Below are 22,291 nucleotides of genomic sequence, written 5' to 3' on the forward strand. Positions count from 1 at the left end.
TAGGAATGGCCAGTAAGCATGGTAGTCAAATAAGTCAGCCAACTTCCATTATTTTTCCTCAAATATCACATAATGAGAGCACCCCCAATAAGTCTTTCCTTGGTACCTCAGAGACTTTGGCCATAAAACAAACCATGTTCATACAATTGGGAACCTCAGGGAATGAAGTATAACTTCTTTCAGGTTCCTCTTGAAGTTCCAGTTACTTGGACTGAGACAGCCTCTGGGTAAAGAATTTGGGGCCAAACTCTTCTCATGGTTGATTTTCTCCCAGAGAGTTTAGAATTTCAATGCTTCCAGTTTCACTCTCTCTTTCCTACCATGAGAATGATTTGTGTCATAACATGCCTCCTCTAGCCCACAGAAGATTTAAGACTTATTTGTGATTTAAGTCCCTTTACCCAAGGGGCCATGGACCTCGCATGGCTGGATGGGATGCTGGCAGCTGGTGGGTGAGCCCATACTTGGTAAAATCTGGCCCTGCTGCTGTCCCTGAGAGCCTCAGGGAGGCACCGGTGCTCTTAATCCTTGCTTTCTGGAGCTCCATGAGCAGCCTGGAATTTGCTGAGTTTATGGCTCAGAGGCAACTCTCCATTCCCAACCATGTTCTGATTTCCATCTATAGTGAATTTTTTAAAAAAAGTTTATTGGGGAGCAGTTATGGTCATTGGTTACACATTGCTTTCATGCGACAATGCCATAGTTAACTCTTTTAGGGAGGGCGCAGCTCACAGTGGCCCATGCGGGGATCAAATGGGCAACCTTGGTGCTATCAGCACCATGCTCCAACCAACTGAGCTAACCAGTGATCCCCTATAGTGATTTTTTTATTTCACCAGTTTTTCACTTAAACACTGAAAACTCGATAATTCTTCTAGTTGCCCTTTTTTTCTGTGACTGGAAAAACGATTAGAACTACATCTAGTACCCACTGGAAGAAATTCTTTTATTCTAGTTCCCTGTTACAATTAGATCTCATTCAGTTGTATTATCTCTTATCTAATATATATATATATATATATATATATATATATATATATATATATATATAAAATGATATAATAAAACTGCATTCTTTATCCCCTAGGCATGCCCCAAGAACTGGAATTCACCAATGTGAATCAATCTTCTACAGACAATAATGCATAGGAAATTAGGCCTGACTCTCTGACTCTTTGTATTTGAAGCTCCAAGAGCAACGCAGGAGGGAGAGAGTCCCTGAGAGTCCCGCCATGGGAACAGGATGCTTAGTTGATACCTTGGAGACTGAGGATGCAGACTGAAAGTGACCTTGGCAGATGATGAGTTAAGAATAAAAGTGTACTTCTAGAGAGTGGCCTGAATAATAATTTCTAATATTTTTGAACATTTATGGTGTTCCAGGCACTGCCCTAAGCATTCTACACATATAACTCACTTACCCTCCATATCAACACATTATTATCTTATGTTATAGATGGGGAAACTGAGGCACAGACACACTGTAGGAAAGAGCAGGCGCTTTGAGGTTAGACAATTCTGGATTGAGTTCCCAGCTCCACAGGCCACACAGTGGTTTATAAACTTTAAAAACCTCATTTCCTCAATGTGAAAAGTGGTGTGATTGTGAAAGCTAAATGAAATATGTAATAAAGGAGGTGCCTCGCAATAGATGTTTAAAACAATGTTAACCACCTTCCCAGCGCTCCTCCTCCCAACTTACCCAAACTGTGAAGGTTGTTGCAAGTCAACCAGAGCACACTCTTACCTTCCTGCCCTACCCTCCTCCTGTCATCTGTACCTTAGCCCAAGAACTGTCACCCAGCCTCGGAATCCCAGCCCATTGGTGTAGCAGAGGCCCCAGAGATGGAGGCAGACAGGATCTGCTCAAGGGCATACAATTACATGGAGACAAAACTGCTGCTCAGGTTTCCCACCTCCACTCCAAGATGAGGTTCTCTTCCCTCCTCCCCCAAATCTTATTTTCCAAAGACTTACCTGTGTCAGGAGCACAGGCCTCATCTGCTTTGGCAGCATTGTCTATGTTTTGTATATTAGAATCTGGAGAACAAAGAGAAGATTTAAAGGCCAGCCCGTGCCCTCCAGCTTCACAGAGGGGCAGGTAGGGGACCTTCTGGATCACTTGGGTTGTATCTATGTCTCTAGGTGTCAGCTGGGTTCATGCTCACCTATTGAGGTTGGCCGTGTCTCTCCCATTATAGCTCAAGAACACACCGTCCCCTTCCTCTGACACTTCCGGGCTAGTCCCAGCCTGGGCACGTGAGCTGAAGGTGCTCCACCCCTAGACTGACAGCCCGTGCGGAAGGCCCCCTTCCCCTTGCCAAACCTTAGTCTGCTCCTCTCTTCCTCCCATCCTCTCCGCTGATCCGCATGGAAGGAATTATGCCCTCTTCATTCCTCTTACTGAAAGATCCATCAGACAGGGCTTCCTGGGAGGCCCTATGGGGACAGGAGTCCTGGTCCCCTGGTCCCCCCTAGAGAAGTTACTATGCTCAGGGAACCCTCTGGGAGTGCAGCCATGCCTGCGGCAAAACCCCTCTTCCATGTTGGAGAATACTGGTCAATGTACCTGGGGCACTGGCCTCGCCGTTGCTGGCCCCCTCCTTTGGGTGGTCTGGGGTCTCCTGTCTGGGCTTCTGGCTGAAGGCCAGGAAGAGGTTTGTGCTCAGTGGCTGAGGAAGGTCCACCTCCAGGTATGTCCTCATGAACAGCTTGAAGACATCATAGCTAATTGGCTGAGAAGAAACAAAGAAGGAAAGTCAGCGAAGAGACAGGAAGGACAGCGAGGAAAGAGAGAAAGAAAAGGAATCGGAATCAGGGAGCTGGCAGGTGAGAGAAATGGAAATGGAAACAGAAGTGGAGTGGTTGGCGGGGGCAGAGATGAAAAGGCCAGGAGGTGACAGAAAGGCAGGCACAGGGAGCAAACAGGGTGGCGGCAGGACGTAAAGAAGAGAAAACACTGGCGGCTGCACGCTGGGGCTTGGTGGGGCACGGAACCACCGGAGGCTTTTATAACAAGACATAGCTAAATTTAGGTAGAAAAGGGAGTGATGGAGAGTGAGGGCTGGGAGTGGAGGCTGCAGTGCAGGGCTCTGCCGGAGTCTAACTAAGCCCCTGTGAAGGGCTTGTCTCTAATGAGCAGGTCTAGGTCAGCAGCTTGGAATCCTGGTTAAGGTGAAAAAGGATGTAGTTAAAAACACGATAGAAAGAAATGGCTCTTCTGTGATATGTGGATTTTTTCTTTGTGCTGTATGAGCAATGTGATTTGGGTATTCAGGTCTCAGAAAACAGGAAAGGCCTGGAAGAGAAAAGGATAGGCTCCATCCTTCATTACTTTCATAACTGACCTTCCCTGGACAAACCTTAAGATAACAGGGGAGGGTGTGTGTATGGCTCAGCTCTCTCAAAACATGTCCCTGTGAAGGTTTTAGGCACCGGGGGAAGAGCAGGAAGCCAAGGACAGAAGGCAGAACCAAGAAGCATGCCAAAACCTGGAACCTCTCCCTGCTGTATCTCTCCCAGTACCGCCTGGCTTCTGGTGCCAGGCTGGGTGCGACCATGCCAGAAAGGGCTGCTGCTGCACTCAGCAAACACTCAACAACAGTTTGCAGTGAGTCATCGCTGGCTTGTGCTTTGATGGCACCAGATTCTTCATCAAATCGGCAGATGCTCCTGGAAATCATCTGAAGAAGCATTACTCCAAGATATGCTGTGCAGGCTTTTGTGAATATAAGAGCCATGAGAACAAAATCCCTTGTTGGGAGCCTACTTGGCTCTCCTTCTAAAATGTTGATAGCATTTAACCCCTTGTCTCTTCTAGAAGCTCTGGGAGCCTTCCCAGAACCTGGCGCTAGTTTGCATGGGTGCCATCAGATTTGGGATACAAAGTCTTGGCCCCCAAAACAAGTGATGCCCTCCTGACACGACTGGGAGCTCACATGCCGGGCTGTTCTATACATCCCCTTTGCAGAGTGGAGGGAGACTGATGTAGCTAGATTAGACAGAGGATAACGCAGGCTCTCACCAGACTGAGGGATTTCTAAGCAAATGGTGGACTCACATTTCTGGTGACAGCTGCCAATCTCTCTGTCTCCATCTCTCCGTCTGCTCTGTCCCTGAGTCACTGTACCTTTCTATTTCATACTCTTTTTGTCCCTCTCTGTCTTCACAGCCTCATCAGTACAGAATGCCTCTTCCTCATACACCTTCCTCTTTTTCCCCAGTATGCAAAAACAAACTCTTTTTCTCCTACTTTCCATCCACTATTACACTTACCAAGGGTAACAGTGCACCCTCCCTGACTCTGATGACATCTCCCAGCATCTGCTTCTCCGCCCGAGAGCATGTTCAAGCTACTAGCCTGTCCTTCCCTTCCCCTTCAGATTTCTCCAAACTGACATTAGGCTCCTCACCTCCTTAATCCCATTCAGTTTGGATTCTAGCCCCTCTGAGCCTGCTCTCTTGCAGGTCACTGATCCAATTGTCTCTTTTTAGACTTTCTCATCTTTGGCCTCTCTGCACCATTCCATCGTTTTCTTGAAACTCTACTGTCCATGGTATGGTGCTATTTTGGTTCTTTGTTCTCTACTTTGATTTGACTGAATATTTGCTGATGGCACTGTCATTAACTTACTTTAAAAGGCTCTCTTTGGGGGCTGGCCGAGTGGCGCGATGGTTAAGAACTGGCTTGGGACGCCAGAGAGCCCCGGTTCGGATCCCACATATGAGGGCCAGTGACACTGCCCTCTACAGCTAAGATGCTGAACAACAACTCAACCTGGAGCTGGGCTGCTGTGAGTTGCCGGCGACGGCGTAGGCTGCAGCCCCTGTGGCAGTGGGTTGCCTGGGCTACCGTATGTAGCCAGCAGCCAGTGTGAGCGGCCAGCAGCCGCAGTGAGCGGCTGTCCAGAAGCCGGCAACTGATCTGCCTCTACCGGGAAGAGCGCAATGATGGTGCCAACTTGGGCCAGTGAAGCAACGTCCTCCACAACTAGACTGAAGAACAAAAGGACAGCAACTTGTCTGTTCCCCTTCCCCCAATTCCCCAGTGCTATTCCCATCCCAGAATTCCCCAATAAAAATCTTTTAAAAATAAATAAATAAATAAATAAATAAAATAAAACAAAAGGCTCTCTTTGCATTGTTTTTTCCTTTATGCTATTTTAATTGAAAATCACTGTTTTATCATGTAGTTTTGAGTTCCCAAATATCCTGTTAATCTTTTTTGGCTGCATCAAATTGAAAACTATCAGCATAAAATATTGCTGGAAAATAGACTGTACTAAATAATTTAATAAAAAGAAAGTTCAGTTAAACAAAATCTAACATAATGCTCTTAAGAAACCGAAGCCAAAAGGCCATCAAACAAGATCAGTGTGAGATTCAGGAGGTCTCATGACTGGTCTCAGCTCTATCATATTTTTCCCTTTTTTGAACCTCAGTTTCTTCCTCAGCAAATTGTGAGGGCTGAACTAGAAGATCTCAAATTCTAAACTTCTATTAGCTTCCGTCCTAAACCAGCTCCTCTTCCTGACCCTGCAGCTCTATTAATGTCAATAACATTATTCTCTCAACATTCCAGGCTCAGCTTTGAACGCCCAGTTGTCCAAGACTAGCTCTTGTCCCTTCCTTCTGTCCACTGTTCTTTTGCAACGTCTGTCACATTCAGTCTATTTGAGTCCTTTGTGTCCATTGCCCATATGCCACTACTCTGACAAGGGGGCTATTGAAAGTCCCAATGATCCTGGCTTCAGACTTCTGTTTCATGCATCCTACCTGCACCATGGCAATACCTCGCGAAGGCTTCCTTGCCTCCACCTCCACCTGTTGGTCGTCCCATCTTATCCTTCCTTGCCAGGTTGATCTTCCCAAAGCACAACTTTGATCAGATTGCTTCCTTATGCAAAACTTTCCATGGCTTCTAATTGCCCATGGGAGGGTTGAGACCAGTTGTCTCCAAATTTTTAAAATCATGCACCCCTCCATAACACTTTTGAGCGTGCATTCCCATTTGTCTGTACATATAAATTATGTATGTGTACTACTGTGCTCCTTTACTGTACATTATAAAACATACACAAAAGTTAGAAAATAGAAATTAGATGACATTAAAAATCAGTGTAATGAATGTAAGTAGAGGTCTAATATGTAGTGTTTCTATAGTACAATGGGTCATTCTGTGCACTCCGAGTCCTTTGGGATTCACAGCCTCCCATAACCCCATTCCAACCTAGATTTGTAGTTACTTCAAGTTCTGAGGCCATTCTGGTCTTTTCTCCTATTAGTCTCTATGTGCTCCTCCACACTCTATGATCTCTGTTTTCTTTCCAGTGTTCTAACCCTCCATGCACTTTACATGAACTGCTTCTTTCTCTACCTGTTAAAATTCTAGCTGTCCTCTAAGGTCCAACTCAGATGCCACCTCCTCCAGATCTCCTGTGCCTGAATTGCTATAGTTTTCCACCTTGGTTCCTGTTTTGGGACACTCATATCTGCTGTCCTATAATATATATATATATATATATATATATATATATATATATATATATATATTAGGATATATATATATAATAGGAATATATATATATATATATATATATATATATATATATATATATTCCTATATATATATATATATATATATATATATATATATATATATCCGTTCCATTGTTCTTGTCCACTTCCTGTAGAATATATATTACTCATAGCTGTCTGTGACATACCTTAGTTCCTCTACTAAATTTAGAGCTCCTGGAAGGTACAGCGATGTCTTATTTAATCTTTGTACCCCACCCTACCTATCACAGTGTTTCCTGGTAGGTATTTTAATGGGTGATGAGTTTCTAATTGATACAGTTGGCAGTCATTAGTTATTACATGGTTCATTCAGTCAACATATACGTTGGTACTGAGTATCTTAGGTAGAAGATACAGTGCTGGGCCCTGCTGGTGAACAGACCAGTGAATTGAGCATGCGTCCATACCTTCAAGGGACTCTGATATATATATATATATATATATATATATATATATATATATATATATATATATATATATATATAAAGTCATGTATATATGACTTCAATACCTGTAATATATACCTTGGTTTGTGAGCATAATTCGTTCCGGAAACAAACTACTTGATTACAAGATATCACTCGTTGACCATGTTAAAATGTATTAGAAATGTTTGCTCGTCTTGTGGAACACTCGCAAACCAAAGTCACTCGCAATCCAAGGCTTTACTGTATACAGTAAAAGTATTGAAATAATTCTATAACAGGATCAACAGTGGTGAGTACCATAGAAAGTGAAACTGATACAGTATTTTGAGAACTTAGAAAACAATAATGATTGAACACTTGTCTAACCATTTATGTCCCTATCCTGGGAAACAAGATGACATAGGATAAGCCCAGAAGCAGGGCATTCACATCAGAAATGCTCAGAGGGGACTAGATCTTCTCATGTCACTGACGCTCTAGAGATTCAGTGATTTGCCCCTGCCAGCTAGTGTCAGAAAAAAACAAGCAGCCAGATCTTCTGACTCCTAGGCCAGCGCTCCTGCAACTGCACCTGTCACAGGTCCCACCCTGTTCAACCTGTCACAGGTTGACACCCTGTTCCCTGACCTCTCTCTAAGCAGCCTAATTTCAGTAGGCCAAGAAATGTGACTGTATTACACTCTCCAAGTGATATCTGGGTCATGAGAGAAAGCTCTTCAGGAGCACAGGCTAGGCTCAGAGAAGCTGCTTAGGAAATGTGTGCCGTGTAGGGAGTGGCTGGGTACCCCGCCCAAACCAGATAACCAACCACTCTGAGGCACATTGGCAATTCTCTGAGCCCTGGAAAAACATCATAGCCACTGTTATTGTTCAGGCTTTTTTAAAAAAAATCCCCCACAAGCTGCAACTTTTATGCAAGAACTAGCTGGGCAATTGCTGTTGCTGCAAGCTGTGTAAAGAGTGTGTTAATTCTTACATAGTTCAAGAAGGGCTAGATGGAGAGTTTACGGTGCACCAGGCACTTTACATACTTGATCTCTCTTAAATCTCAAAACAGCAGTGGGGGCTGGCTTTAGCTCAGCAGTTCCTTTGAGTCAAAGCCCAATCAAAACAACAGTGGGAGGTGGGACTGCCATTTTGTGGGAGAAAAAAAATTCTAAGAAGATAAATAACTTGCTCAAAGTCATAAAGCAAGTGGCAGAGCTGGGATTTGTGCTTAGGCGTGTCTGAGTCTAAGATCAAGGTGTCACCAAGCCACCCTGTTCCTTCCGTTCCGTTGTTCTTGTCCACTTCCTGTCTGTTATCAGCTGCGTTCTGCTCTCCAGAGGGTCACACAGTGCTGATGGGCAAGGGCATGCTTGTCATGGCCAGGTGTAACCCTGGCAGTCTGCACTTTTATTCCTGGCCTTGCTTTTCTAGCAACCTACTCTTTCCCCACAGCTAACCTGTTTCTCATTGAGACATTCTAGCAGCAGTAAGCAAGCCTCAAGCTGGAGAGAAATTAAACCCTAGTTGTTTCCCCAACCCCATGAAGGGATGTTACACCTACTAGAAGCAAGCCACACTGTGAGAGAGAATGAAATCAGAGCGACAGAGCTGCCCTGCGACACAGCAGTGCTAGGCATAAAAAGAGTGGGGGCCAGCCTGATGATAATGGGGGCGGCTGCGTGCTCATAACAGGCAAGCTGCTCCCTGCTTCTGAAAAGTTCCTGTGGCTTTCACACCCTGGGTGGCCTGACCAAATTGTTCCCCTCCCACTTGTCAGGCTCAAGGCTGACAGGCTGATTAGCAGCCTCCGCCAGCCTTTGTTCCTGTGTTTCTGGAGCTGGGGTAGGGGTTGGGGAGGACGGTGATTTCTTTGTTGGCTCTGCCATCTTCTCCACATGGCTTCTCCTCAGGAATGTTCTTTGAAATGGTGTATTCTCAGTCTTGCTTCTTTTCTGGCAACTTTCCTCCAACTTCCTTCTCCTGATGATTGATGCATTTTAAGATAAGCCCCTCCCAAATGTGCCTCAAGGCCATGGGGCTCTGTTGATTCATTCCCAGTGCCCAGCAGAAAAGGACTTGACTCAAGGCTTGCTGAAAGGACGATACTATGAATAAATAAGTGGCTGGCCTTTCCTCAAGTTTGTCACTTTTCTACAATTAGCCCTCATAAAAGGATCCAGGACCAGGGAAGAGAGAGTTGAATTTAAAACTCCTGGGGAACTGGGAGAGAAGGGGAATAATAATAGGTACTTTTTTTTTTTTTTAGTTGAGCCATCCTGCCACCTGTTGGCAGCTCAGCGGCAGCTCAGCTTGGGCTGGGAATCACACTCTTGAGTGAGCTCTTAACCAACTGAGCCACTCGGCCAGCCCCGGTACCATTTTTTAAGTGTCTTGTGAAGTGTTAGACATTTTGCAAAGATTATCTCATTTAATCTATTCATCTTAATACTGCAAGGTCTTTTTGTTGTTATCTTCAGGTCACACATGAAAAACTGAGGCTCGGGCCGGCCAAGTGGCGCATTGGTTAGGAATTAGCTTGGGATGCCAGCTCTGAGCAGCAGGGCTCCGGTTCGGATCCCACATGAGGGCCAGTGATACTGCGCCCTCTACAGCTAAGATGGTGAACAACAGCTCGACCTGGAGTTGCGCTGCTGTGAGTAGCCTGCGACGGCATAGGCTGCAGTGGAGCTGGCTGGCGGCAGGTGTGAGCTTTCGTGAGCTGCCCTGAGCCGCCGTGAGTGGCCAGTGAGCGACTGCCTCACCCTGGAAGAGCGCAATGATAATATCAACATGGGCCAGTGAAGCGACGTCCTCCACAACTAGACTGAAGAACAAAAGGACAGCAACTTGTCTTTTCCCCTCCAATAAAATATCCCCCAATATCCCCCAATAAAATCTTAAAAACAAAACAAAACAAAATAAAAACTGAGGCTCAGAGAAGTGAAATACTATTCAAGGCTACATAGCTAGTTGGCAGCAGAGGTAGGGGTCTAACCCTACCCATGTGAGTCCAGGGTCATGGCTCTCAAACTTGACCCTGTCAGTGGGAAGTTCCAGAGGGCAGGAATTGTGCCTCCTCGTATTTGTATCTTCTATAGTGCCCAGTATAGTGCCTGCATGTTTAAGAAATGTTAGATGAATTGAATTTGAAAGTTGGGCAGGTCTTGCATTCATTTATTTATTCACCAAATATTTATTGAGTGCCTGCTATGTGCCAGATACTCTTCTGGGCCCTTGGGATACAGTGGTGAACAAAATATTCTAGTAGGAGAGAGAGACAAATACTTAAGTTATATAGTGTAACAGATGGTGAGAAGGTCTAAGGAGGAAAATAAGGCAGAGCAGGGGGATAGGGAGGGTCTAGAAGAGGAAGTGAAAATTTTAGATAGAGAAGGCAATATTCACTGAGAAGGTGATCTGAGCAAACACTTGAAGGAGGTGAGGGAGTGAACCATGTGGCTATCTGGGGAAGGAACATTCCAAGAAAAGGCAAAGCAAGTGGAAAAGTACTGAGGTAAGAGTGACCTTGGCTTGTTTGACAGCATCAAGGAGATGAATATGTCTGGAAAAGAATGAGAAGGAGAGTAACAAGAGATGAGGTCACAGAGTAGAGGGAGGTGCAGGTTGTAATGACCTTGGCCTTTATTCTGAGTAGGGGGTGGGGGGAAACCGTGAGAGATTGTCAAGCAGAGCAGTGACATGATCTGACTTAATTTTCATCAGATGCTCAGGATGTATGTAAAGAATAGATTTTAAAGATCAAGAGCAGAAACAGGGGGCCCAGTTTAATCTGGACAAAATATGGTGATGACTCAGGTTAGGGTAGTAGCAGTGCAAGTGGTGAGATGTGGCTAGATTTTGGATACATTTTAAAGGTAGAAGTTTAAAGCCAGGGTTTACTGATGAGTTGGATGTGGGATGTGAGAAAAAGAGAAAAGTCAATGATGACTCCATAGTTTTAGGTTGAATAACTTGAAAAATGGAGTTGTCATTTACTGAAATGCGGAAGATTGCTGGAAAAATAGGTTTTAGAGGGGAAGATCAAGGAGCTCAGTTTAGTGCATGTTAAGTTTGAGATGCTTATTGGATTTTTAAGTGGAAATGTCAAGTACAAGGGTAAGAGGAAACATAGGAGAGTGTGGTGCCCTGAAAAGCAAGCGAAGAGAATGGGGGAGGATTTGACCAACCACGTTCAATGCTGTTGAGTAAAATGGCTATTGAATTTAGCCACATGGAGGTCCTTGGCTATGTGACTTAGTAGTTTCAGTGGAGGAATAGGGGCTACATACCAAGGACAGGGCTTTCAAGAAAGTGGGAAGAAGAGAAATTGGAGGCAATGAGTATAGAAAAATCTTTTGCACAGCTTTGCTATAAAGGATGGAAGAAAGGAGGTGATAGCTGAAGGGAGACGTGGAGTCAGGAGAACATTTTTAAATATAGGATACATGTTTATATGTTGATGAGAAAAATCTAATACATAGAAGACAGCTGATGTGACAGAGAGAGATATAGACAGATAATAGATAGACAATAGATAGACAGATAGATATAGATGAAAGATAAATAGGAAGGAAGGAAGGAAGGAAGGAAGGAAGGAAGGAAAAGTGTTGATGCAATGCCTGTCAATACACCAAAAGAGGATGGGATTGAGTGCACAAGTGGAGCGGTTGAACTTAAGAGCATGGGGAGTTCACCCCTGGCTACAGGAGCAAAGGTACATAGGTGGGTAAGGATCTTGTGGAAAATCTCTTCCGATTGCTTCTCTTTTCTCGGTAAAGTAGAAAATACTATGGTTAACTGAGAATGAGGAGGGGAGGAGGAGTGAGAGATTTGGGGAAGAGAAGAAGGTATGATGTAGCCTTCCAGGACAGTGAGAGGGTGAATGGCCTTGGGAAACATAATTCCAGGCAGTACCAATGGCTCCCTTGAGACAGGAGAAAATATATTGAGAAGCAAGTTCTTCAACGTGAGCTAAACTTCTAAGAGGGGGGCAAATTATGAAAAGGCTGGAATATGGTTTTTCTTCAAGGCTTGAAATGGAAATTTTCTTACCTCATGTGAGTCATATTGTTTGAAGCTCCCACTCTCATTAAATTCAGCCAAGACATCCTTTATCTTCTTGGAAGAATCTGGAGAGACATAATCCACATGTGAAACACTGGTGCACAGCTAATGGGAAATGGGCCAAGTAAATGCTCCCTGTCTAACCCTGATTATGATTGAGTAGCCCCTCATCCCCAGGACTGTATGGAGAAATGTCACCCTTATTTACCCTCTGCCCTCTCATTTATTTTTCTTCAGTATATTCTCTCTCCTGCTGTATGAACTATCTTTCTAAAACAGAAATATAATCAGATCATGTCCCTGCTCAAAACACTTCAATGGCTCTCAGTTTCCCAGGATAAAGCCTAGCCCCCTTACCTTGGTATATAAGCACTCCGTGATCTGACCTATCCTGTTCCTTATCTCTTATCTTAACCTTCCATTCACCCCCACTCTTTAGCCACATCAAACCAGAAATCCCTGAATACACTCTGTACTCTTTCATGGAGTCTCTTCTCTGTGTTGCAAACTTCACTCAATTCTCAGTACCCAGCTCAAATAGCAGCTCCTTTGTAAAGCCTTTCTTTACCAGTCAATCTTTCCCTCCCCTTGTTCTCAGGAGACTTGTACATAACTCTATAAGAGCACTTGTCATAATAGTGTTATAATTATTATTAACTTGTTTATCTTGCTTATCTCCTGCTTCAGTTCTACACTGATAACTGCAACTGGCTAATCAGTCTTTGTATATCATACCGGAAACATTTAAGCAGAAATTTAAAAACATTTGAAATTTTGTTAAATAAGATGGGTGGGCATTAAGCCCTGTGAGACTCTGTCCTTGGTGCTGAAACAGACTCAGAGGACTCATGAAACCTGGTAGTTTAGAAAAATTCTGCTTTCCATAGGAAATAATTCAGAAACTATTGGAGAAAATGGTGGATCCTTTTTGGGAGGAGTTTTATAAGGGAATTAGGAGTCGAGAAAAAGGAGGCAATAACTGTGTTTAGAAACACATCCTGAGTGCATTCTGTGTCGTACCAACACTCCAGACATCAAACAACAACAACAAAAACACTAGACTTTCTGTGCTCTCCCTGACTTGCAGTATTGTGGATAATTAAGAGCTTTTCAAGCTCCCTCATTGCCACTATTTAGATATTTGAGTAGAGGGCTATGCCATTAAAAGCTGACACAGTGTTTCTTGGTGTTCAGGCTCTTTGTACAGAAGGGTATGCTCACTTAGGCCTAAGTAAAGTTGATGTGCTCATGGGCTGGGCTGTTCTCCATGGCATTGCTGACTTGGATACAATCAAGGACAAGTTATAATCATTTCAAGATTGAGACATATTGAAATGCCACTGTTGCCTAAAAATGGACATTTCTTTCTGAAATTCAAAACAGATGTTGAAAAACTAATAGCTCAGTGAGATCCAAGCAGCAGATGCCATCAATTTGGGCTGCTTCCATTCAATTCAGAACACACTGAGGATAAGATGCTGTAAGGTACTGTTGATGAACTAGTCTGGAGATGATCTGAATCACTGCGGTAATAATAGCTGCCCCGTATTGAAGACCTTCACTGCATATTCTCATATACTCTCCCCTACCAAGTTATGCAAATTTGGTAATATTTTCTTCCGTTTACAGATAAAGAAGCTGAAATTCAGAAAAATTCAGTGTCTTGCCTAAGAGTCAGGGTTTTAACTCAGGTCTAGCCTGGCTCAAAAGCTTATATTACTTTCCATTAAACACTATTCCCTATTACTCCCTAAACATTTGCTAACACAAGAAAAATGTAATCAATGCTGTAGCAATATTATGAAGCTCTAGGAAGCACAGAGTGGGAAGAAGTAAAATGGGTAGGGAAGAAGTAAAATTAGGATGAGAGTGGTGTTGGGGTGGAGACTGGGGATGCCCTATGAAGGAGGTATTATTTGAGCTGGGGTGTAAAGAGAGGGTAAAAGCAGACATGAAGTGGAGAGGGTATTCTTAGAAGGGACAGGGTGAACCAAATGTGGAAACAGGCACCACAGGGCATTTAAGAAAAGTTAAGACCAGAGAGTTGTTTGGGGCCAGATTTGTGTAGGTCTTGAATGCCAAGTTAAGGACATTGATTTGAAATTCCCAAAAGTTTTTGAGTAGTGGAGTAGCATAACCAGATCTATGTTTCTAAAGATCACTTTGGGAACAGAATGGAAGAGAGATTAGAATTAGGCCAAAGCTCACTTAACATCATACATAAATTATATTCAAATTATTATATAAGCAGCTTAATTATTTAGGGAAAACCCTATATATTTTAGAATCTACACCAATGGGAGATTTTTGGCTCAGCCAGAGTGACCAAATTAGGGAAAAACACAAATTTGGGAGCCCCTTGTGTGGCTTCTGCAAGAGTAGTATAGAGCTAGCATTTTGAATGAGAACCAAGGGAGTGATTTCACTTGAATTTATATGCTTTTGATGTCATTGTCACATTTTGGAGATTCTACAGTTCATCCTAGCAGAAATCCTTTGGTTCTAAGAGCTATTGACCTAATCCTGCTTTATATTTAAATGTATGAGATATATATCTATATATCTCTCTATGTATGTAAAGGTATATAGGTACACACACAACTCCATACATACGCATATATATGTTTACATATATATACACACCATACACACATATATTCATCATATGCTCACATTCAAGTAAACAGGTTTTAAAAAGAAGAAATAGAGAAGGCATTTATTTCAAAATTTCTGATTACTTGCTTAAAATTAAATAGAAAATCAATGCAAGAGATTGCTGGCTCCTAGATTTCCATGAGAAATGTTCCTCACCACGCATTTACTTCAATTTGTTTTATGGGCTTTTATGAGCTCATAGCAGCAATGCTTTTCCCTTTTAAAAAAGGCAAACAATCTAATTCTCAAATATGATATGCACTACTTTCTCCTGGATGTCCTTTGATACTTTATCCTAGTTTTCTTCACAGATTTCTGGGCTGGGTTTCTTTTCCCCTGAGGAATAAAGTAGGTACTGCTCTGTTCTGTTTTGTCTTATGACAGTTAAGAACAATGCGGGGCTTCTTCAGAGCATTCCCTGATCTTACTTCAGGCACCATCTGTGGGCCCAATAGCGCAAGCTCACTAGAGAACTCCATGTCAAAGCCTGTATTGTAACCCCACCACCAGACTCAGAGGAGGTCAAGCTCCATTTCTAAACATACAAAGTAGGGCTGTGTCCACCATTCTTTGCAATAATCCCTATTTTGTAGCGTGCTTACTATATGCTAGGGACTGTGCTAACCACTCTATATATTTTATTTAAATCTCTACAACTACCCTCTACTATAATAATTATCCCTATTTTAGAGAAGCGGAAACTGAGGTTCATAAAATTTAAATGACTCAAAGGCCCACAGCTTGTGAGTGGGTGACTCTGATTATTAGCAACCTGAAATTGTGACACAGCAATTAGATTCATTGGATACACGAACACTGGTAAATCAGAAGATAAGGGCCTTTCTCTATGACAGCAGCTCTCAAACCTGGCTGCACGTTAGAATCACCCGAGAAATCTTATAAACATTGAAACCCCAGGCTTACCATCTAGACCAATTAAGTCAGCATCTCTTAGGGAACCCAGGAATCAGTATATTTGAAAGCATCCTAGGGGTTCAAATGTATAGTCAAAGTTGAGAACTGATGTTCTATGATGGAATTTTATTGTTAGACGTGAAGACTGTCTTAAACAGCTGAACATATTGGATAATTATTACAAAAGGAGAAAAAGTGTATAACCCTGCTACATCTAACATCACCATGCTTGGCAGACATTCTCTGTTGTTTAAGTGGACGACACTAAAGAACTCCACCCAACAGGTCAGCTATTTCAGCTGCTTGGCAAGGTAGTGAAATGTTTCACATGAGCCCACGCTGGCAGGACCATCAGGGAGCAGTATTATGACAAATCAAGTGTTTAGAAGGCTCTTCTCTGTCATCAAGGTCAATAGTGGTAACAATTATTCAAGGAAGTTTCGATCTAAAATTGTCTCTTTGTACTTTATGTGCCAAGAATTCTGGGACCTTAACCAAGCACTTGTTCCTAGTGTTTGAGCAAATTCAAAGCCCTTTTAAGGAGAAAATTTCACCCTACTCACAGGCACCTGTGCTGCCATATTTGTGTGGGACAGGGATGCCCTCTGTCAGAACAAGCAGTCAAATTAAGAGCTTCAGTGTTTACATCAGAACATCAGTTGGGCTGCCTGAACTAGAACCCAAAGTTTACGGACCATCGTCTAGTTAAGAACACTGAGTATTTGAGCCCCAGTTAAATCGTTAAACTTTGAAATAACTATAAATCAACATTTTCAAAAGTGGATCTGAAAACCAATAGGTGAGAGTGAAATTCTAAGATGCATGATAACGCTCCTCAAAGTTTCCTAAAAGCATTTCACACTGTAACATGCCTATGCATTGCCTGGGGATCAGGTTTAAATGCAGATTCTGATTCAGTAGGTCTGGGTTAGGGCTGCAATTCTGCATTTCAAATCAGATCCTTGGTGACATCAATTATGCAGGTCCATGGACCTCACTTGTGATGAGTGGGCCTTCAGCAACATTCCTGTATAACTGTGGCTGACTAGCAAGGCTTGCCTGTCACAACATAGAAACAAATAAACAAACGAACAAGCAAACAAACATGATAATGAGGGTAGAGAAACATATTCCACAGATTGAGAAGACCCTAAATGACTCTACCCATGGAGGAAAAGATACAGAGAGAGGGGGAAGAAAAGTTGTACATGAGGGAAAAAAAACAACCTAGATTTTTCCTTTTTCTGATGAAGGCTGGGGTATATATGTTTTCTAAGTACTCCAGGAAGTCAAGAACACAGTGAGATGCACAAAAGCAAGAATGGGTTTTCCAAGTGTCTTGGAAAGATGAAGGATAATGTCACAACAGAGATGCCAGGACCAGGAGCACTGCATCAAAAGGCCCGCCTTTTTAGCCAGGAGGAATAGGTCCCAGAATGCAATGCGAGGAGCATGTGTAAGAAGCTCCAACTTCATAAGCATTGACACATTCTCCCAGTTACAATTCTTTTCCTGTTCACGGTTTATCCCCAGCATGTAGCCTGTTGCCTGGCATAAAATCAATGTTCAATAAAGATTTATGAAATAAATAAGGGCTAAAAAGGGGATTAGGCTTGTTATGTTTGTCTTATATTCGTAGGGGCATAGGGTGAAAAGGTAGATGGGTGCTGTCAACCTTGGTTGCATGTTGGAATCGCCTGGGGAGCTTTAAACACTACTGTTACCTGGGTCTGATGCCTACAGATTAGGATTAAATGGTCCAAGGGTGCTGTGTGTGTGTGTGTGAAGAGGGGNCAAGACGGGGGGTGGGGGGGTGGAGGCACTGGAAGTGTTCAAAGCTTCCCAAGTATTTCCAATGTGTCACCAAGGCTGAGGATCACTGAGGCCCACCAAGCTAACAACTTGGGGGAACTTCTGGGAGTGGTAGCTCTGCCACAGAATTACATATGGAATAAGAGAGAAAAAAAAGACTTCCTATTGAAGCAGAGGGAATTTTGGCTGATATAAGAAAACCCTCTTTAGGATAATAAGATTTTCTGATTCATCCTACATGATCAGAATGACTGGTATGGCTTATTTGTGTAAGTAAAATTTGTATTGTTAGGTGTGACTGGTTAGCTCAGTTGGTTAGAGCGTGGTGCTGATAATACCAAGGTTGCTGATTCGATCCCCGCATGGGCCACTGTGAGCTGCAGCTTCCCTAAAAGAGTCAACTATGCCATTGTAGCATGAAAGCAACGTGTAACCAATTTCCATGTCTGTTCCCCAATAAAAAAAATTTTTTTTTTAAAAATTTGTATTGTTAGCGAAATTTCCCACTCTTTCTCCAAATAATTTGGCCTCATCAATCATATTCCAAGTCAAGGTGGAGGAATGAATCAGACAACTCAGACCTTCTTGCAACTAAAAGTGTGGTCTCTGGACCAGCAGCATCAGCATTGTCTGGGAGCTTGTTAGAAACACAGAGCTTCAGAACTACTCCAGACCTACTCATTCAGAATCTGCATTTTAACAAGATCTCCAGGAGATTCATATGCACATTCAAATTTGAGAGCCACTGTTCCCCAGAAGTCTCTCCCTATCCATAGATTCTGTGACTGCTTGTGGGCAGAGTCCTAGTCATCACTAATGAAAGAAAGCCACTTGTGCTGAAAGAGAAGTGGGCGAGAAATAACTGGTTATCCCTTCCAAGGTGGAAGCAAGTAGACGTGACTCTTTATGGGCCCAGGACTCCATGAACATTGGATGAACTCTCACACTACAGGCCACTATAAACAGCAAAATTTCAGGGAAGCTTACTTAGAGCCTTACACTGTTCTACAAATCAGCCCTAAACATTTTATCTGACTCCCATATTAATAATGACAGGTTTGAATTGTGAGCTGTAAATTACATACACCTTAAAGTCAGAAGCTTTGCCTTGATCTGATTCTAATGAAATATATTTCTGAATAATGCAATTTACTAATTCATTTTCTTCAAATGTGTTTTAAAATTTTGCTCTATTATGAATATATATTATATAATATATATATTATATATAATATAATATATATATATATATAATATATATATATATATATGTATTGTTGAGGGTTGAGCTCCAATGGGTACTTTTTGTTTAATTTGTTGCAACTAAACTGAAGTCAATTGAATCTAATCTGGAATTGAGAACTTTGCTTCTAATTCTTATTTTGCCACTGACCTTTTGTGTCACCTTGGGCTCTTCTGGACTCATGTTCTCATTTGTAAAATGGATAGGAGTTGCATTTGATGGTAGCTAAGATCTCTCTCAGCTTTAAAAAGTCAAGCAATCACTAGCTAATACAGGAAATTTTGGGTTTAATTTCTTAGAGAATTAAAAGTCAAAATTGATGCTTTATCATTTTTTTTTTCTGAATAAGCTGATCGTTTTTGTTTTTGATAAATCATGAAAAAAACTGGAAAAAAAATCTCCCCTCAAAATATCAGGGTTAGGACGATAAAGCCAATTATATCTGTTCGAAGCTGTTAAGGGGAGGGTTAGTAGAAGCAATCTCCACACGGTCATGCCCTCTGAGATTGAACAGAAACCTGTTTAAACATAGAAACTAAGTATTTGAAGGGCTAATGAAGGTTATTTAATCAACTGGACATCTGATGCTCTAATCTCTCCTACAGTGTTTCAGCCAAATCTGCCCCAGCAGTGAATTCTAGGGAAAGGTAACTCAGTTGCTTTTAAGCCTATTCTGTTTCACCTTGGGCAGGTTTGACAATTAGGAATTAATGTACTTCTTATTTTAAAGTCTTTCTTCCAATGATTTCCTTTCATTAGCCCTAGGGCTACTTTTTGAAACCATTCAAAATTAGCTTAACACCTCCTCCCCACAATAGCACTGTAGCTATTTTAATACAACCAACTTTCCCTCGCCTTTCCCCGAGTCTTCCCTTCTGCAGTAAATATGCATTGTATTTTCAGCCATTTCAGGCTGTGAGGCCCCTCACCAAGTCGGTGGCACTTCTCAAACAAGTTCTGGTTTGTCCATATCCATGGCAAACTGTGGTGCTCAGATAAATTCAGTTCTCTAGAGAGGTCTGATTAAAGTAGGAGAGAATGTGGATATCAGTTGGCTTTACTAGACACTGTGAGTCTATTAACACATCCTAAGATCACAATCAGTGTTTTGATTAAATAAAATAATTACGTATTCTAAAGAAATCTCTGCAACCACTAAAAACCATGCTTCTGAAAATTACTGAATGATACGGGGACACACAATATATGGTATGCTGGGTAGTATCCAAAGATGGCTGTCATCAATCTTCCCCCGGCCCTGTGTGAGTCCTCTCCCATGGGATGTGGAGTCCACTCCTTCATCCCACTGAATCTGGGCCAGGCCTGGGATTGCTTTGGCCCACAGAATGTGGAGATAATTCCATTCTAGAACCTCTGAGCCCAGGTGTTTAAAAGGCCTGGCAGCTGCTGTTTTAATGCTCATGGAGCCCCGGGCTACATGTAAGAAGTCAAGGCTACCCTGTTGGAAAGAGGCCAACATAGCGTGGTCCTGGGAGATGAGAAAGCGCTTGCTGAAAGATGCCTCATGGAGCCACTGAGGACCACTGAGGCACCAGCATGTGAGTGAATAAGCCAGGCTGAATGTGAGGCACCCTACCTGAAGCTCCAAAAGTTGTGCAGCAAGGACTACATTTCTGCTCTGCTATGTCCAGATTCCTGAGCTACAGAATCGTGGAAAAAACACAAATGGTTGCTTTAGCCCACCAAGTTTTGAAGTTGTTTTAATGCAGCAATAGATAACTGAAACATATTCTTAGGGTGAAGAAAACAGTATGCAAATAGCCTGATATATACATCTATTTTAATATTTGTATTTCTACACAAACACACTAGTAGTGGTTATCACTGGGAGATATGATTATGGGTAGCTTTAAGTTTCATCTTTCAATTTTTCAAAATTTTTACACTTGTTTCTATTTCATAACAAAACGTTTCTCAATATCACATTATCTTTCTTGAGAAGTATTTTACACTATTGATTCACATTAAGCTTACTGTCAACTATAAATGTTATATACATGTACATGTGTGTGTACACACACACACACACACACACACATATATATTAAACACATATGTCTCCAAGGGCAGTTTTAACATGGTTTCTCTGGCAATAGAAGGCCACCAGAGAAAGTACAGGGCTTATGCTATAGAAACAGAGTACACCAAGAGCATCTTACCTTGAAATTCTTGGCCTCTCTTACCAGGTAACCTCTCTAGGGAAAGTTATCAATTCTCAGGCTGTACATTTCAGTTATTCCACTATTGTAAAGCTCCTGTTTATGTGGTTATGGAAGAGCAGTTGCTATGGCAACGCAATCTGACTCAATACCAGAATGTGTCTAAAATTGGTACAAGTGCCTTTTTCAGGGTTTCCTCTGAGGATTAATCATTTTCTAAGAATTGTATCTCTTTTTCCTCTCCTATTAGAACAATGATGCCAGAGCACCTCATCCAGTGCTAGGACAAGGACAAAATGACGAAGGGGCAGAGAAGGAAAAGCTGAGATCCAAACCACAAGGGGCTCATTTCCTACCACATGCTTCGGTTACTTTTCACCTGTTTCTGCCTCTTGGATGGCTCTGTCACCTGTGGACTCCTCCATCCCTTAGCTGCCTCAGCCTGGTGCTCATTGTTCCCTAGTTGTCTTGCTAGCTCTTCTCTCTGTGTCTTTTCCTTTTCCTTCTCTGACCTGTAGGCATGCACTAAGTCCCACTCTTCATCCTCTCGCTCCTCTCCTCACATTCTCGCTCTCTGAAGTGCCTTCATTCTTATTTTTTTCTTTCCTTGCTGTCTCCACGCAAAGATTCCCGAATCAAAGCTGTAGCCTAATGCCTCATTCCCGCCCACGCCCCACCACCTACCCTTCCAGGGCCCAGAGGACATCCCACTCAGAAAGCAGCATCCCCCAGGATTGGGTCCTGCTTACCTTTCCACTTCATGCCCTGATCTGCCCCCCCCCCCACCCCATGAGCTCTAGGATCCCAGACTGGGAATGGCTTGCAGTTCTCAGAAGCTACGTTGATGACTTTCTCACCACCTTGTCTTGCCCAAGCCATGTTCTCTGCCTGGAATGCCCACCTCCTCCTCCTTCCTACTAGTTAGTGTTTCTGGGGTCTGGAAACAACACCTGCATTAGGAAGTCTCCCGCTAGCCTGGACTAGGTCTCGTCCTTCATGCGCCCCGCTCCTTAGCACCTGTCATACTGAACATCGTTGTTCGAGTCCTGTCTGTTTTTCCCCACTGGGCTGTGAGCCCTTTAGGGCAGGATCATCTCTCACTCATTGCTGATTCCCTGGAGCCTGGCACATATGCATGCATAAGTCATCACCATCTCAAAATCAACATTCTCAAACGGTCCCCATCAGCCCTGCATCCTAATGGTGCCATTTGCCACAGATTCACAGGCTTTGCGGTATCTTTGCTGGCTCCCTTTTGTTCCATAAGTTTTGATGATATTTCCACCGCAATTTCTCACAATTAAGCATTTGTTCATTGCCACATTCACTGTCTTTGTTAGCTCTGTTCCTCAGCTCAGACTAGATTTCATACACAAGGTTCTGCCTGATACCTGGCAGCTTCCTCATCCAGGCCACCCTGCACATAG

General features: G+C 42.8%; 1 protein-coding gene across 9 annotated transcripts in view; it reads right to left on the bottom strand.

Moving 5' to 3' along the window:
• Positions 1–22,291, bottom strand: part of DGKG (diacylglycerol kinase gamma) — a 219,974-nt gene that overhangs the window by 152,037 nt on the left and 45,646 nt on the right. For 8 of the 9 annotated variants that reach the window (XM_019669018.1, XM_019669047.1, XM_019669027.1 and 5 more), the window contains exons 3-5: positions 12,048–12,124; positions 2,570–2,735; positions 1,978–2,040 (exon numbers count right to left, since the gene is read on the bottom strand). In XM_019669018.1, the coding sequence (XP_019524563.1) occupies positions 1,978–2,040; positions 2,570–2,735; positions 12,048–12,124 (306 nt within the window). Of the gene's footprint in view, positions 1–1,977; positions 2,041–2,569; positions 2,736–12,047; positions 12,125–20,281; positions 20,346–22,291 lie in introns of all 9 variants that reach the window. The other variant, XM_019669083.1, reaches the window with a different exon arrangement.

This window comes from Hipposideros armiger, unplaced genomic scaffold (genome assembly GCF_001890085.2).
Source record: "Hipposideros armiger isolate ML-2016 unplaced genomic scaffold, ASM189008v1 scaffold_14, whole genome shotgun sequence".
Lineage (NCBI taxonomy): Eukaryota > Metazoa > Chordata > Mammalia > Chiroptera > Hipposideridae > Hipposideros > Hipposideros armiger.